Source organism: Stomoxys calcitrans, chromosome 5 (assembly GCF_963082655.1).
Source record: "Stomoxys calcitrans chromosome 5, idStoCalc2.1, whole genome shotgun sequence".
Lineage (NCBI taxonomy): Eukaryota > Metazoa > Arthropoda > Insecta > Diptera > Muscidae > Stomoxys > Stomoxys calcitrans.
This window is the reverse complement of record NC_081556.1, coordinates 14671442-14688646: the sequence shown is the minus strand read 5'-3', so window position 1 is coordinate 14688646 and position 17205 is coordinate 14671442. Positions and strand designations below refer to the sequence as shown.

General features: G+C 34.9%; 2 protein-coding genes across 17 annotated transcripts in view; both read left to right on the top strand.

Annotated features, from left to right (window-relative positions):
* LOC106080707 (mitogen-activated protein kinase kinase kinase kinase 5) overlaps nucleotides 1-17205 on the top strand; it is a 440370-nt gene that overhangs the window by 38223 nt on the left and 384942 nt on the right. The gene's annotated exons all lie outside the window — the stretch shown is intronic.
* Nucleotides 9743-13891, top strand: LOC131998068 (uncharacterized). 6 transcript variants are annotated; one of them, XM_059370132.1, is made up of 3 exons: nucleotides 9743-10893; nucleotides 10951-11035; nucleotides 11112-13891. In XM_059370132.1, the coding sequence occupies exons 1-3, from the start codon at nucleotides 9912-9914 to the stop codon at nucleotides 12820-12822; spliced, it is 2778 nt and encodes a 925-aa protein (XP_059226115.1). In that variant the 5' UTR covers nucleotides 9743-9911; the 3' UTR covers nucleotides 12823-13891. The 6 variants fall into 6 exon arrangements, with proteins under 6 accessions (XP_059226115.1, XP_059226118.1, XP_059226119.1 ...); XM_059370135.1 differs by having other exon boundaries at nucleotides 9743-11035; nucleotides 11112-11212; nucleotides 13653-13891; XM_059370136.1 differs by having other exon boundaries at nucleotides 9743-11035; nucleotides 11112-11212; nucleotides 13594-13891.

The following is a 17205-nucleotide window of genomic DNA, read 5'->3' as shown; positions in this document are numbered from 1 at the left end:
CCCAACCTAGACACAATTAAGTGAGAATCGGTCGGAGCCCTCAACCTTCTACCCATCACCTTGGCGCTTTTGATTTCTTAATATCGCCGCAGAGATTCACTCTTTCTGAAAATCAAATCTAGACACTAATAAGTGAGAATCGTTATAAATACTGCCTTACTGTACCGTTGTCCCCGGCCAAAGCCCCTAACTTGCACCTCCAGCTCAAGTAATGTCAGGAGTAGAGCGTAAAAAATCGGTTCATGTTTCGATAAAGCTGCCATACAAATCGATCTTGAGTCTTGATTTCTTGAGCTTCTAGAGGGCGCAATTCTTATGCGATTCGACTTAAATTTTGCACATGCCGTTTTGGTATGACTTCTAACAACTGTGTCATGTATGGTCTAAATAAGTCCATAACCTGATATAGCTGCCATATTAACCGATCTTCAGATTAGACTTCTTGAGCCTCTAGAGAGCGCAATTGTTATCTAATTTGTTTGAAATTTTGCACATGTCCATTTGGTATGACTTCTAACAACTGTGCCAAGTATGGACCAAATCTGTCCATAACCTGATATAGCTGCCATATAAACCGATCTCCCGATTAGACTTCTTGAGCTTCTAGAGGGTGCAATTCTTATCCGATTCGGATGAAATTTAGCATGAGGTGTTTTGTTATGACTTCCAACAACTGTGCTAAGTATGGTCTAAATCAGCCCACAACCTGATATAGCTGCCATACAAACCGATCCCCCGATTAGACTTTTTGAGCTTTTAGAGGGCGCAATTCTTATCCGATTTGGCTGAAATAGTTTTTTGATATTACTTCCAACAACTGTGCCAAGTATGATCCAAATCGGTTCATTACCTGATATAACTGCCATATCGCTTTTGTGACGCTAAACGCCTTGGTTCGAATCCAGACCAGAATATCAGAAAATTATTTCATCATTAATTATCCTCACAAATAACTCCGGCGACACTTGTGAGTCGTGTAAGAATATCAGAAAATTATTTCATAATCAATTATCCTCACTAATAACTCCGGCGACACTTGTGAGTCGTGTAAAACCTCGACTTTGAAAAGAAGGTCCCTTCACTGAGCTAAAATTTGAATCGGGCTGCAGTCATTGATATGCAAGACGTTTCCTCGAAATTCCTTAATGAAATGTTCGTTGGCAAATTTCCACTTCATAACCTCCTCAATTCTTTGGATTGGAACTCCAACCCTTCCTCATATAGGCCAACAATAACAGCTCATTTTTTCTGGGATCTATGCCCAGCCTATTAGTATTCGCTCTTCCAGGCAGCAGTCTTTCTGCGTCGTAGAGAATAGAAGTGCTCGCCTCAGCCTCTTGAGCCTCAAGGGAGGGGATAAAACCCCGTCTTGTGTTTCTCTAGTGATAATCTAACTAATCAACCCTCTGTTTGTGTTTCGATGAAAATCCTGTCCATTAGATTTGTATCAACCCAATCCATCTGAAGGGATTGTCATGCCTAACAGAGTCATGTATGAACTCTTGCTGTCATAAGCCCCTTCTACGTTTTATAAGGCCGACAAAGTAAAGTTGCCTATACTTCAATTTCATGAAATTTTCTTCAAAAGCATAGTTTCAAAGAATTTTCCTCCAACCGACAAAATTTTATTGGAATTCACCCTCCCCCCCCCATACATGTTTGTGGCGGCTTCGTTAACTACGTTTTCTTTAACCCTAGTGCTTAGAATTTGAATATTTTTTTTTTGTTCCATAGTCTTAAACTTTTTCAGGACCTCTAGCAAAAATCATTTCCTAGCGACTCTCGTAATTGGCAAATAATGTTTGTTATTTTCTAACATCATTTGCATACATGCAAGGATAATTTCAAACACTCACTCAAACACAGAGATACACATGTGTGCGTGTGTGTGTGTACTAGTGAATGTTTCTAAATTATTTATGTTTTGAAAATTACCTCTTCTGCCTTGGCTGTCATTGACGTTCTTCTATTTTTGCACAATCTTTTGTAGCAAACCATACGAAATTAGGTCATAACAAAGTGCATTGGATGGCTGGGCTGAGTTGCCTTCTGGCACTGGGGTTGGTCGACCGATAAGCTGCTATGACAATGTGGCTGACTGACTGACTAGCTGACTGGGTTATTGTTGGTGTATAGCCCATTGTTATTCCTGGGGATGTTGTGCTACTTCATACATACAACTTGCATATGTATGTCGTCTTCCCTGTATAAATGGGTGTGTGTGTGTGCGCGTGTGTGCGTTGCTTGTCCTGTGGGGGCCAAGAGGGCAGGTTGTTATTATTTTATGGTTGTTGTTATTGTTATGGCCAAGTCTTTGCCCTAATGAAGGTGCTGTGCTTGCAGGTTGTTGTTCTTTGCTTTTGCTGCTGTTGGTGCGAGGGCGAGTGTTAGTGTGATTAACAGTCTGCCATTGTATGTTGTCGTCCTTTTGTTGTTGCATGTATTCGTGTTTGTCAGGCCGCCGTCCCCATGGGCCAAGTTAGTTGGCATTTGTTTAGCTTGGTCGCCGGCGACTAGTTTCTTACTGGCAGCATTTAGTATGGTGGGATTGTTGCAGCGGCTAAGACTTTCTTCATTTCTTCATCAGTAGGTTGTTGTTGAATGCCTTTCTCCATCCATGTGTATGTGATTTTAGGTAATACTGATTTTTATGCCACACCCGCCATATTTGCCTCGCCGCCTTTACTTTGTGTTAGTTGCAAAAAGTCTTGTATTTGGTTTTGTGCCTTGCCAACAAAGTCCTGAAAGTGTTTGGTTTGTTAGCGGCTGTGGGTGCTGCTGTTGGTTAGGTCACTCGCTCTCTCTCTCTCTTGGCAGCTTCACTTTCCCATTTTCTACCCTTTCTTCAGCATTATGGCCTTAATAATTCACATGCACACTCACACACAATCACGCTGGGAGAATTTCTACAAAAGTCATAGAGTCTTGTTGGCGGTTTTGCTTATGCCACCTTACCTCTGACAAGTCAAAGTAAAATCGTCGCACAATGAAATATTTTCATGAAAATGTGATGATGGCGTTGATGATTATGGTGATGAGCATGGCGTTCCACCTTACTTTTGATAAATTAGCATTTTAATGAAAATGCTGAAATATGTATACGTATATGTTTTTGACATAATTGAGAATGCGAGCAATGCAAAGTTGCTAAAGTGGGATAGAATGTAAGCTGAAGTTATGCGGTCAGAATTTCCATAACGAGTTATGGAAATTGATCTGTTGTTTTGAAGATGGCATCAAGAAGGGAATTGGGGACCAACGTGTTTCTTAATTTAGCAGGTGCAACTATGTCGCTGCCCCTCGGGGCTCGAATCCTGTTGCGAATATCAGAAAAGATCTTTCAGCGGTGATTATCACCCCACTAATGCACAAAAAGCCTAACAAAACTTGGCATGTATGTTGAACCAAACTTGGCATGTATGTTGAAAGCCATAACAAAAGTCATTGTGTAAAATTTCATTCAAATAGGATAAAAATGGCGTCCTCTAGGGGCTCAAGACGTCAAATCGGTTGATCGCTATATATGCGAGTCATATCAGGTTATAGAAATAATTGCACCAAACTTTTTACAATTTAAGCAAAATCGGATAACAATTTCGCCCCCTAGGGGCTTAAGAAGTCACATTTATTGATCGGTATATATGGAAGCTATATCGAAACATGAACTCATATGGTCCATTTTTAATCAAAAAAAAAGTATGTGTGCAAAATTTGAAGCCAATTGCTTTATTCGTTTAAAATTCATTGGTTGGTAATATTTAGTTGGACTGACTACCAGTATCCTCTCAGGAGGACATTTTGCTACAGACAAGCCAACTTATATATGTCCTAGAAAAAAACATCGAAATACCCATTTCCGACCCTATAAAGTATACATATTCTTGATCAGCGTAAAAATCTAAGACGATCTAGACATGCCCGTCCGTCTGTCTGTTGAAATCACGCTACAGTCTTTAAAAATAGAGATATTGAGCTGAAATTTTGCACAGATTCTTTTTTTGTCCATAAGCAGGTTAAGTTCGAAGATGGGCAATATCGGACTATATCTTCATATAGCCAGAAGATATAGCTGCCATTCAGACCGATCCTCCGGTTTAGGGTCTTAGGCCCATAAAAGACACAATTATTATCCGATTTTGATGAAATTTGGGACAGTGAGTTGTGTTAGGCCCTTCGACATCCTTCGTCAATTTGGCTCAGATCGGTTCAGATTTGGATATAGCTGCCATATAGACCGATCCGCCGATTTAGGGTCTTAGGCCCATAAAAGACACATTTATTATCCGATATTGATGAAATTTGGGACAGTGAATTGTGTTAGGCCCTTAGACATCCTTCGTCAATTTGGCTCAGATCGGTCCAGATTTGGATATAGCTGCCATATAGACCGATCCGCCGATTTAGGGTCTTAGGCCCATAAAAGACACAATTATTATCCGATTTTGATGAAATTTGGGACAGTGAGTTGTGTTAGGCCCTTCGACATCCTTCGTCAATTTGGTTCAGATCGGTTCAGATTTGGATATAGCTGCCATATAGACCGATCCTCCGATTTAGGGTCTAAGGCCCATAACAGCCACATTTATTATCCGATTTTGCTGAAATTTGGGACAGTGAATTGTGTTAGGCCTTTTGATATCCCTCATCAATTTGGTGCATATCGGTCCTGATTTGGATATAGCTGCCATATAGACTGATCTTTCGATTTCAGGTTTTGGTTTCATAAAATGCGCCGAAATTTGGGACAGTGAGTGTTTACATCCAAAACCCCTACATATTTTACGGTCAAACTACATTCCCAATTTGTTTATCGAAAATCCCCAGATAACCATATTGGATTATTTACAATCTTGTTTTGACGTTTCATCAAATGACGTATTTTTTCGCCGCGATTAGTAACCCATCAAAATTGATATTTCCGCAAAAAAATCTGAGGCCTTCTGTCTCATTCGCTGTTCATCTTCATACTGGTAAGACGTATTCCCCCTCAATAAAATCCAAGCATATTTGTTCAATCCTAACTCCACTGCTTTTTCTCATTCCTTTTGTTTTCATATGTTCACTGGGAACATATTCTCCAACCATTCTTACGAAGATGCAAAGCCATTAGTGAAGTGTTACTTCTGACTTTTGCAGTGGACTCAATCAATACACCATCTTCCCACAGATCGAAGTGCACTCCCGCACACATAAACATTTTGGTCCAATTCGAACCTGATACCTACGACCTCTTGGAGCAGGCACTCTCAGAAGTTTCAATTCCAGAAGTTCCAGTTCTTGTCATCCCGATAAAAACAGGTTAGTGTTACATTGCCTTTTGTGTTCTAGCTATTTGTTATTGAGGTGCTATAGAGTGAGGATTGACACAGAATAAGCTACAGTCAAAAGCGCATTTAACCACGTGTCAAATTTATAAATTGTGCTATAAGAAGAAAATAAATTAATTAGTCCGCATACAGAATTTATATAAGCCAAACTGGGAGATCATACATTTGTTTGGTCACTATGGAAAATACACTTATTAATGTGACAAAATAATCACCAAGACTTCGTTTACAAGCATTGCCTGAAATATTGGATTAATTGGACCATAAGGCATGGGCCCTTCATGGACAAAGCATTGGTGAGTCGTGTGTTTTTAAATCCAAAAATACAAACATTCCATAAATGAAGTAAAGAAAAAATTCTTTCAATATCCATGTGCATGAGGCAAAGTAAAATCGGTGGTGTATGTTCAGTGCGCGCTTCCTACTTTGCAGTTGATATACCCATGAATGCACAGTAGCCAAAGATGATATGGGATTTCATTGTGCTCTGTGGTTATTTCTCTTGCAGTGAATGTATGCTTATTTTGATTTTCAGCTATTTGTTGTTATTTGAGATCATCCAGTCATTTACGATATCTTCTGTTCATTCCCATTGTCCCTAAGTCAACTCTTTTTTTTCTAATTACCACTCCTATTCTCTATCACTCAAACCATTGCACTCTCTTACAAGTGATCTTTCCACATAGAAGCTTCATTTCATTTTGTCAGTGATCATAACTTGTCATACGATTGTATCATAGGGGTACAAACAAGTTATTTTATGACTACACTACTCCCATGCGCTGTGTACTAATAAGTTCGCTTGTGGGTACAATTTTCTCTTCTATGTTTGGAGCCAATCTGATTTTCATCACTGGTGCCTGTATTTATTGGAGTCTGCGCAGTGGTTGATTTCCTCTCTTGAGTTATAAATATTTCGGTTCTCCGTTCTCCATTCCTTCTTTCTTCTTTCGAGGTTATTGACCCCCAACAGTTTTGAATAAGGCTACAGCTGATTCATGACGTCACTAGTGCAGTTTAGCCTAGCGATGTATCTATGACTTATGTTTTTGAATCTCTGTTGGGATCCATTTGTGGTTGAATATTCTTTTTCTTGGTTTTTCAGTGTGACTAGATACTTTTGTGTTTCGAAGGTACATTTTACGCTTTGTTTGATTAACAGGAATTAATTCTATATTTTGTCTACGGGCGAAATCTGTTTGAATAGAGACTTCCTGTTAAGGAACAGAATTATTCGACCTAGTCGATTTTTGGTTTGCTGTGCATTTCCCCACATTTTTTTTATCTACTGCCTTCCCACGGTGCTTTTGAGATTGTATAAAGGCAATCGAATGTAGATACGATCATGTCCTTGGATAAGTTCATCCGATTGTCTGACAGGCTTGTCGAATTTGAGGCACTCCTTAATGATAAGCATACCAAGTTGTCCTCATGTTATGCTGTTGAGACGCACAAGGAGGAAGTCAAGGAAATTTGGGATAGGCTGAAGCCAGTTTACGAGCAATGCCTTGGCGATTTGGAAGAGGAGGCAGTTGGGGATGAGATGCCTTTTGGGGGAAATGACGAGAAGGCTTCTGAGGTTGAAATGGTCAAGTCAAAGTTTAGAAGTGCTTTCTCAACTTATTGTCGATGCGTTGAACATTTAGGGGAGGTGCTTCAACAGCTCTCCCAACCCATTTCTACAACGGCTTCGAATCAACCTCAGGGATTTAAACTCCCACCATGTGAAATTCCTACATTCGGTGGCGATTATCCCACATGGCCCACATTCCGGGACATGTTTACGGCGGTCTGTATTCGGAATTCTCGTCTTAGTCCGGTGGAGAAGCTATTTCATCTGACTCAAAGGACGAAGGGAGAGGCCAATGAGATAGTGAGGAAATTCCCTTTGACTCAGGAGAATTTTGCCTTGGCTTGGAGAAGTCTTTGTTCACGGTACGAGAACAAACGGGTTCTTGTCAACACTCAACTGAAGGCACTTTTTAATATTTCTTCCATTCATTCAGAATCTGCCGGCGCACTTAAGTCTCTTCAGCGAGACATAAATGCTTGCATCTCCATGTTGAAGCTTTATGACATTGATGTTGACAGTTGGGACCCCATTTTCATTTATATATGCTCCAGTCGTCTTCCTGACGTGACCCTTACTTTATGGGAACAGACATTGGAGGACAAAACTTTAATTCCGAAATGGTCTGTCTTCGATACATTTCTGACAAATCGACATAGGACCTTAGAATCTGTGTCCGAAATCCGTAAAAAGGACACGATGTCGACTGGCTCTAATACGGGGCAGAGGTCATGCCCGAAGTCCGGGGGCAAGAACATAAGGGCTTTTCAGAATAAAGTTTCTGAGTCCAACTGCAAACTGTGCCCTAATGAGGTTCACGTTATTCGAAAGTGTCCTAAGTTTTTGCAAATGAGTGTGAATCAGAGGTTGGCGGAAATTAAGAGATTGAGTCTATGCCTAAATTGTTTTTCCAAATCCCATTCCGTGAGACACTGTTCGAGTAAGTTTTCTTGTCTGAAGTGCAACAAACGCCACAATTCTTTACTACACCGAGAACAGACGCCTTCGACCCAGGGCCAGCCCGATACGAACGCTCATACCACTTCCAGTTCTGTCACATCTCCGATACCAAATTCCTGTACTCTACAGTCCACTAATTCCGGAGGTGGTTTAATACAGACATGCTTTTCAAGTCATTCCAAAGGGGTTCTGTTGGGCACGGCTATGGTGAAGATTTGTCATAATGGTTTGGATTATCTGGCAAGAGCACTAGTTGATTCAGGTTCTGAGGGTACCTTCATTTCCGAGAAGTTGTTCAATCAGCTTAAATTGCCGTTCAAACGTATGAGTGCGAGTATTTCGGGGTTAAATAATACAATTTCCGCCTCCGTTCAGAAGGAATGCCGTTTCAAGTTAAATTCAATAGTGGATCCGAATTTTGAGGTCTGGGCTTCAGCACTGGTGGTACCACATTTGTCAGGAAGCCTGCCATCGAGAACCTTTCATCCGAACTCATTAGTCGATTTGCCCGACATTCCTTTTGCAGACCCCCGGTTTTATGAAAGTTCCAAAATTGATCTTCTTCTAGGTGGGGACATTCTTCCATTTATAATGCTCTCGGGCATTAGACGAGAAGTCTGTGGATCGTTGCTTGCACAGGAAACTGTATTTGGATGGATCCTTACAGGTCCAATTCCTTCTGAATCCATTCCTTCATCTCCTAGAGTTGTGTCTTATTTTTGTGAAGTTGCTCTAGAATCACTGATTTCCCGTTTTTGGGAGGTGGAAGACCTTCCAAGGAAGACGTTTTTATCTCGTTCAGATCAGTATTGTGAGGATTTGTATGCAGCGACTACTACAAGGGATAAAGAGGGCCGATATAAGTAGTATAAATAGGGGGATTCCAAAACCGAGCATCGAGCATTGATGACTCATCGCCTTGATAACCGCAACCGCAACCGCAACCGCAACCGCAACCGCAATGATGACGTCATAACCGCAACCGCAACCGCAACCGCAATGATGACGTCATAACCGCAACCCCACCCGCACCCCACCCGCACCCCACCCGCACCCCACCCCACCGCACCCCACCCTACCGCACCGCACCCGCCTGCACCCCACCCGCACCGCCCCCGCACCGCACGTGACCGCAAGCGCATGGGATTGAAAGCGCAGGTGACCGCAACCGCAGCTGATCGTAGCGCAGGTGGCGACCGCCGGTTGAAATGTGTGGACGGACATAGTGGTGCAGATCGCAGGGCGCAGATCGCAGGGCGCAGATCGCAGGGCGCAGATCGCAGATCGCAGGGCGCAGTGGCAGATTTCGATGATGACTCATCGCCCAGAGTTGTGGTGAGGGTAGTTTAAAATTAGAACTAGGGTGTTATGTCAACATGTTTTCAGTGGTTAACATATAATACCTGCTATGCTTTCTCATAATTTAAAATTACAAAGCTCAAACTCAAAAGTGTTGTGATAATAAAAATTGAAAAGTTTTCTGTTCTAGAATGATTTATTGACTGACTTATATTTATAAATATTTGCTATACCACACATATTACTAAACGCAATTGCGGTAAAGGAAATTAAAAAAAATTCAAGTTGAAGTTAATAATTGGTTTCACGTTTATATAATTCCACAAATGCCTGGTATGCTTTATCATAATTTTAAATTTCAATCATTGTGGTGAAGAAAATAACAAAGCTCAAACTCAAAAGTGTTGCTATAACATAAATTGAAAAGTTTTCTGTACTAGGGTGGTATAGTGGTTAACGTATGCAAATACAATGCGATAATGTGAATGTACCCATGAACATTCCATTAAGGAAGAGGGGCGAACAGGGTGGTTAACATATATTTATTAATATATGCTATACCACACATATTTCTAAAACCCACACTAGAGTGTGATGAAATAATTGTGGTGAGGGTAGTTCTATTTTTTTCCAGGAAGAACAAGAGTAAAAAATTATATTTGTTTTCGTATAAAAAGGGCAAACGGTTTCATATTTTAATCATTATATTAAAAATCATTTATTTAATCAAAATTCAAAATAATTGTTATAAAAAAATGAGAGAATTTGTATGTTATATTTGTGAGAAAACTTACGAACATAAACAATCTTTGAATCGTCATTTGCGTTTACAACATTCAATTGAGTGTGTGAAATGTAATGTGAAATTTAGTACTTATCCAGAGCTTTTAAAGCATATGAAGTCAATGGAACACAATGAAAAAAAAGAGGAAAAAACGGTATACTGTGAAAATTGCAATTTAACTATTCCAAAAAATCAGTGGAAGAATCATATCAGCACTAACACACACATCGATAAGTGTGTAAAATGGATAGATAAGGATGTGTCTTGCTTTGGATCTAGCTTTCAAAATCGAATAGAAAGTTATAAAATAAAAAATAGTGATATCAATAACTTGATACCCGAAAACTTTTTCGAATCAATTCAAGAAAAAGTAATCAATATAATTCAAAAGGCGTTGCAAAAGCATGAATCTATTAAATATAATTGTACACTACATTGTAATTATATTTTGATGAAAGAGAATGCGGAAGATGAAGTTAGTTTATTTACACATCACACAAAAATGTTGATACTATCTCCCTCAAGTACACTGGACGAAATTTTAAATCATTATAATGAAAATTGTAATGAAATAATTAAAAAAATGAGTGAATTCCAAGAACGAGATAGTGGATGGACTTTAATCGAAATAAAATATCTAGAGATCAACATCAACAAATATACATGTTTGAGAGGATCTCAATACATAAATCTTCCTCCCAAAATAAGGAATAAAAAGGCTTGCATTAATGTGCAAAACAATGATGTTTATTGTTTTAAATGGGCAATAATATCAGCATTAAATCCACTTCCAAATGAAAAGAAACCACATAAATGTAGCAACTACAAAGTAACGGACATTAAGGCAAACATTATAACATTGGAAAATAATATAATATTAAATTTTGAAAACATGGAATTTCCCCTTACCATAAATAAAATCAGAGTCTTTGAGCTGCAGAATCCTGATATAAGTATAAATGTGTTCGGTTTAGAGGATGCTAAGGTTATAGGTCCTTACTATTTTACAGAAGCTGAGAAATCAACTCACATCAATCTTCTTCTAATAGAAGAGGATGATAAATTTCATTACATCTGGATAAAAAATATATCAAGGTAAAAATAATAAGATATTTATTTTAATTACAATACAATACTAATTTATTAAAAAAATATATATATATATTTTTAGATTGTTGCGAAGTTCTATAACAAAGAAAAAAAATAGGATTCATTTTTGTAACACCTGCTTAACTCATGTTTCTTCAAGTAGTAGACTAGAGAAACACAAACGTGAGTGTAAAAAGATGGTAACAACAATGCCATCAGATAAAGATAAAATACTTAAATTTAAGAATTTTAAACATAAATTAGATATTCCATTCTCAATTTATGCCGATTTTGAGTGCATTCTTCAACCGTTAGAGATACAAAATTCAAGTAAAGTAAAATCAGTTCAAAAACATATTCCATTTGCATACAGTTATTATATCAAATGTTCATTTGATTCAAATTTAGATAAGATTAAAATTTATTCAGGTGAAGACTGTACAAAACATTTTTTTAACTCATTAGTGGGAGAGATTGTATGGATTTATAATAATTATTTATCTAAAGTAAAACCAATGAATTCCTTAACATTAATTCAACTACAATACCAAAAGGAACATCCGATTTGTCATATTTGTGAAAAGTCTTTTTTAAATACTGATGTTAGAGTAGCTGATCATTGTCATTTGACAGGTGAATACAGAGGACCTGCTCATAAAAATTGTAATTTAGAGTATCAAATAGCAAATTTCGTTCCAGTATTTTTTCATAATCTTTCAGCATATGATTCTCATTTGTTTGTTAGAGAACTCTCCTCTGTAGTTGGTGATATAAATATTCTTCCATTAAATAAGGAACTTTATATTTCTATATCGAAAAGAATTTATATAGATTCAAATAAGAGTATTGAAATACGTTTTCTAGATTCATGTAAATTTATGGCATCTAGCTTAGAAAAGCTAGCAGGTTATTTATCTGATGAAGATTTCAATGCTGTTAAATCAACTTTTGTTAACGATAGTGAATTTAATTTAATGAAGCGTAAAGGTGTATTTCCTTATGACTATTTAGATTCTCCTGAACGATTAGAAGAAAACGCTTTACCACCTATTTCCAATTTTTTTAATAAGCTAACTAATGAGGTTTGTAGTGAGGATGATTATACACACGCTAAAAATGTATGGAATATATTTAAATGTAAAAATTTAAAAGATTACTTATTACTTTATTTGAAAGTTGATGTTTTGTTATTATGCGATGTGTTTGAAAATTTTAGAAAAGTATGTAAAAAAATTTATAATTTAGATCCATGTCAATATTATACAGCACCTGGTTTGTCTTGGAGTGCAATGTTAAAAACAACTGGAATAGAACTAGAATTATTAACTGACTTTGAAAAGTACAATTTTATTGTGGAGGGTATTAGAGGAGGGATTGTTCAATGTTCTAAACGATTTTCAGTTGCAAATAATATATATGTAAGTGATTATAATCCATGTCAAGATTCAAATTTTTTAATTTATTTAGATGTTAATAATTTATATGGTTATGCTATGTCACAGTATCTACCTTATAAAAATTTTGAATGGGTTGAAAATATTGAAATGTTTAATTTGAATGATATCAAAGAAGATTCAGAGATAGGATATATATTAGAGGTAGACTTAGAATATCCATCCTCATTACATGATTATCACAATGACCTACCATTTTGCGCTGAAAATAAAAAACTTGGTTCTATGAGGCAATCTAAATTAGTTTTGAATTTAAATGATAAAATTAATTATATCATACATTATAAAACTCTTCAACAGTGTATTAAACATGGATTAGTTTTAAAAAAAAATACATAGAATTCTCCAGTTTAAACAAACGAATTGGTTGCAAAAGTATATTGATTTAAATAACTATCACAGAACTTTAGCTAAAAATTTGTTTGAACAGAATTTTTTCAAATTATTGAATAATGCTGTTTATGGTAAGACGATGGAAAATGTTGATAAAAGAAAATGTATTAAAATTGTAACTAACTGGGAGAGTAAAGGTAGAAAATTGGGTGCAAGGGCTCTTATAGCTAAACCTAATTTTCATAGTTCACTCAAAATATCTAACGATATGGTTGTAATTCAAATGAAAAAATCGCATGTTGAATATAATAAACCAATATATATTGGATTTACTGTTTTAGAACTATCGAAATGGAAAATGTATGATTTTCATTATAATTATATGAAAATAAAGTTTAACCAATCAACTACTCTAAATTACATGGATACCGATTCATTTATTTATGATATTAAAACAAAAAATTTCTATGATGATATTCGAAATGATATCACAAAATATTTTGATACATCAGCGTATCCAATTAATAATATTTATAATTTTCCGTTAGAAAACAAAAAAGTTCTAGGAATGATGAAAGATGAATGTGGTGGAAAAATAATGAAGGAGTTCATTGGTTTACGCTCAAAAATGTATTCAATTAAGATTGATAAAGTAGATGAAGAAATAAAGAAAATAAAAGGTGTAAAACATTGTGTTACAGCAAAACTTTCAACCAACGATTTTAAAAATTGTCTTTTTAAACAAATTAATTATTATGATTCTATGTATGTTTTTAGATCAAAAATTCATCAATTGTACACACAACATATACATAAATTAGTTTTAAATTATTTAGATGATAAGAGATTTATAAGAGAAAATGGTGTTGACACCTATGCTTGGGGACACTATAAAATAAAAAAATAATTAAAAGAAAAAAATGGTTTTGTTTGTTTTTTTTTTCACAAGATATTATATTTATTGAAGAGAAATTGTATACATAAATGACCACAATTGTAAGTATTAAATTTTTGTTTTTGTTTATAATTGTATTCGATAGGTGGTTTTAAATAATTAATAATTTCCAACGGTGGTTGTAAATTACCAAAACTATCAAAATATTCCTTATAGTTGTAATTTTTGTAATAGGCAACCCAATGTGTTCCTAGCCCATTAGTTGTGTCTAAATTAACTATTCCACATTCTTGTCGTAGTGGTTTGTTTGGTAATGAGTCACACATAAAAACCCCTCTAAAGTGTTTCAATGGCTTGCAGTACTTAACCAAATCGATATCCGTCAATGGTCGATTGGGTAATCTACTTAGAAGTTTTTTGGAGCTGGTTTATAGTAAAGTCCATATCCTTTTTTATAAGGTTTAAGATATAATCCTTTTCCCATAGCAATTGATTCCATATATCTGTTATGACGAGTAGCTTCAGCTAATTGTTCTTTTCCATTTTTGATATCCTTAACTGCTTTTACAATAGCCGATCCTCCAGTTGCTAAACCTCCAAGGGCTGATAACGCAGTTAAAATTGGAACTATTGGTAGAAATCCACCAATTTTTGGTACTCGAATAACTCTTGGTACACCAATATTGCTCTTCTTTTTATTTTTAAAACTTGAATGTACAACGTTTTTTGCAATTTTTATAGCATCATATATATTGTTAGGTTTCTTATCTTTTAATACTTTTAAAGTATTCTTAACTGTCGATGCAAATAATTTTTGCTTACATTGCTTTTTCTTCATTTTTCTTTTTGTTGTCATACCGAGTCCGAATTTAACTTTTGCTTTAAGTAAGTTTGTTACTAACCAAGCGTTTGCACGTTCTTTCCAATTGCTATCTGTTGATTTAACTCTTTGCCAAGCTTTTTCTATTAAAACTTTATCAGCTTGATGACGAGAATTAATATCTTTATTTTGTGAGTATGCAATATCGTGTTCTCTACAAGCTGAGTCCAATAAATTTATTCCTTTGTCTCCTTGTGCTAAACGTTGGGTTAACTTAGTTCCTGGTCCACAAAATTGATATCTAGGTAAATGCACTTCAAACGGAAGATTATTAATTAAGTTGTTTACCAATCCAAATCCAGTAACAGACTGTTTACATTTATTAGAAATCTTGTAATTAATAACCATAATATTTTTTGATTATGTTGTGATAGGGTACACGATTTAAATGAAAATAAGAGTTTTTGTATATATATATACTTAAATTTATATTGAAAAATTTTAGTTAGCAATATGCGTTTAATAGAACAAACTACACAGATTGCTGTGAAAAACATTGATAATGTCTGTTCACAGAAAAAAAGGATTGTGCATAGTACTTTATTACCAAATTCTATACGCGCCCTTATAGTAGGTCCATCAAATTGTGGTAAAACAAATGTTATGATTAGTCTCATAGAAAGCCCTAATGGTCTCAAATTCAGGAATATATATATATATATTCTAAATCTTTATATCAACCAAAATATCAATATTTAAAAAAATTGATTACTCCAATCAAAGGAATAAACCTATTCACATTCTCTGAAAATGAAAAAGTTATAAGTCCAGCCAAAGCAAATATGCATTCTATAATGGTATTTGATGATGTAATTTGCGATAAACAAAATACTATAAGGGATTATTTTTGTATGGGAAGACATAAACACATTGATTGTTTTTATTTATGTCAAACATATACAAGGATTCCTAAACACTTAATACGTGATAATGCAAACATGATTATCATATTTAAGCAAGATGAAATGAATATTAAACATATATATAATGATCATGTCTTGGGTGACATGACATTTAAAGATTTTTTAAAGCTTTGTAGTGAATGTTGGAAAGATAAATATGGATTTCTTATTGTGAGCAAGGATGATCCCATTGATAAAGGTCGATATCGCAAAGGATTTAATTGTTTTATTCAGTTATAATATAAATCAGATTGATAACAGATATAATGTAGATTATAAACAGAATAGAGAGCAGATTGGTGACAGAAAGAAAGCAGATCGGCAGCAGATATAAAGCAGATCGGTAGCTGATATAAAGCAGATCTGTAGCAGATGTAAAGCAGATCGGAAGCAGATTGATACATAACCAAAAAAAAAATAAAAATAAATTATCCAATCATGAAGAGACACAATTTGTTGAAGGAAATTGTAAAAACACGAGCAGTATTGAAAGAAAAGTTAAAAAGCATTAAACTTGATCAAATAGATAGGAATAATCTATTAGAAGATACATTTCAACCAATAACAAAACCTTTGAAGGATATTATAGGAAAACTAGATGAGAACAATACAGTTAAAAACAATCATTGTAATTTTAACAACCGATGAGTAAAAATGTCTAAAAACAATTTCATAATTATAGATGTTCAAGGTTTTTTCTTAAATAATAAATTTATTGCGAAGGAAATTTGTATTTTTGAACATAATCAGACAATTAAAAAGTTTATTATATACCCCCCTTGCAAATTTTCTTCCTTATCATTAAAGGAAAAGATTACAAATAACTGGCTTACGAAACATTTTCATGGGTTGAGATGGAATGATGGTAACATAATTTTTAAAGAATTTAACGATTATTTAAATAAATTTATAAAAAAACAAGAAAATCTAACAATATTTGTGAAAGGATGTGAAAAACAAAAATGGATAAAGCAATTAATAGAAGAAGATATAAATATAATAAATTTAGATGATGCTAACTGTTCAAACATATGTAATCTTTATAAAAATAATTTGCATATGAAAATTTGTAGTTATCATAAACAACACCCTAATTATAGATGTGCTGAAAAAAATGTTATTTTATTAAGTCAATTTATTAATGTTTTTTTAAAATAAAGCAAATAAAATAAAAACATATCGTTTTTTCTTTATTTAGGATATATAAGGCTATGTAATGTAAGTATACATTAGTTCCTTTTTTCATTTTGTTGGGGTAACTTCTCAAAGAAAATGATATTATCAACGAATATAAAATATCTATTAAAAGAATACAACTCCTACATTGATAAGGAACATAAACAATTTTTTGAAGAGATGATTGAAGAATTAAGGATATATAAAAATGTATATACTTCATTTATACAAACAACACATGGAATTCATACATGGGACTGCAAGCTGAACTCGATAGAAAATATAAATATTTGTAGTTGTATAATTAAATATAATCGTTACATCCTATTACAAAAACTCTACAATTTATACTATCGCATTCTTTGCAATAAAAGTGTAATCAATTCTTAACTTCAACTTGAATTTTTTTAATTTCCTTTACCGCAATTGGGTTTAGTAATATGTGTGGTATAGCAAATATTAATAAATATAAGTTAACCACCCTGTTCGCCCCTCTTCCTTAATGGAATGTTCATGGGCACATTTACATTGTTGCA

Excerpts from the sequence above, each read along its gene's own strand:
- LOC131998068 (XM_059370131.1), top strand. The coding sequence starts at position 9,912 with ATGAGAGAATTTGTATGTTATATTTGTGAGAAAACTTACGAACATAAA. Across the intron at positions 11,036-11,111 it reads TGGATAAAAAATATATCAAG|ATTGTTGCGAAGTTCTATAA; the intron begins GTAAAAATAATA and ends ATATATTTTTAG.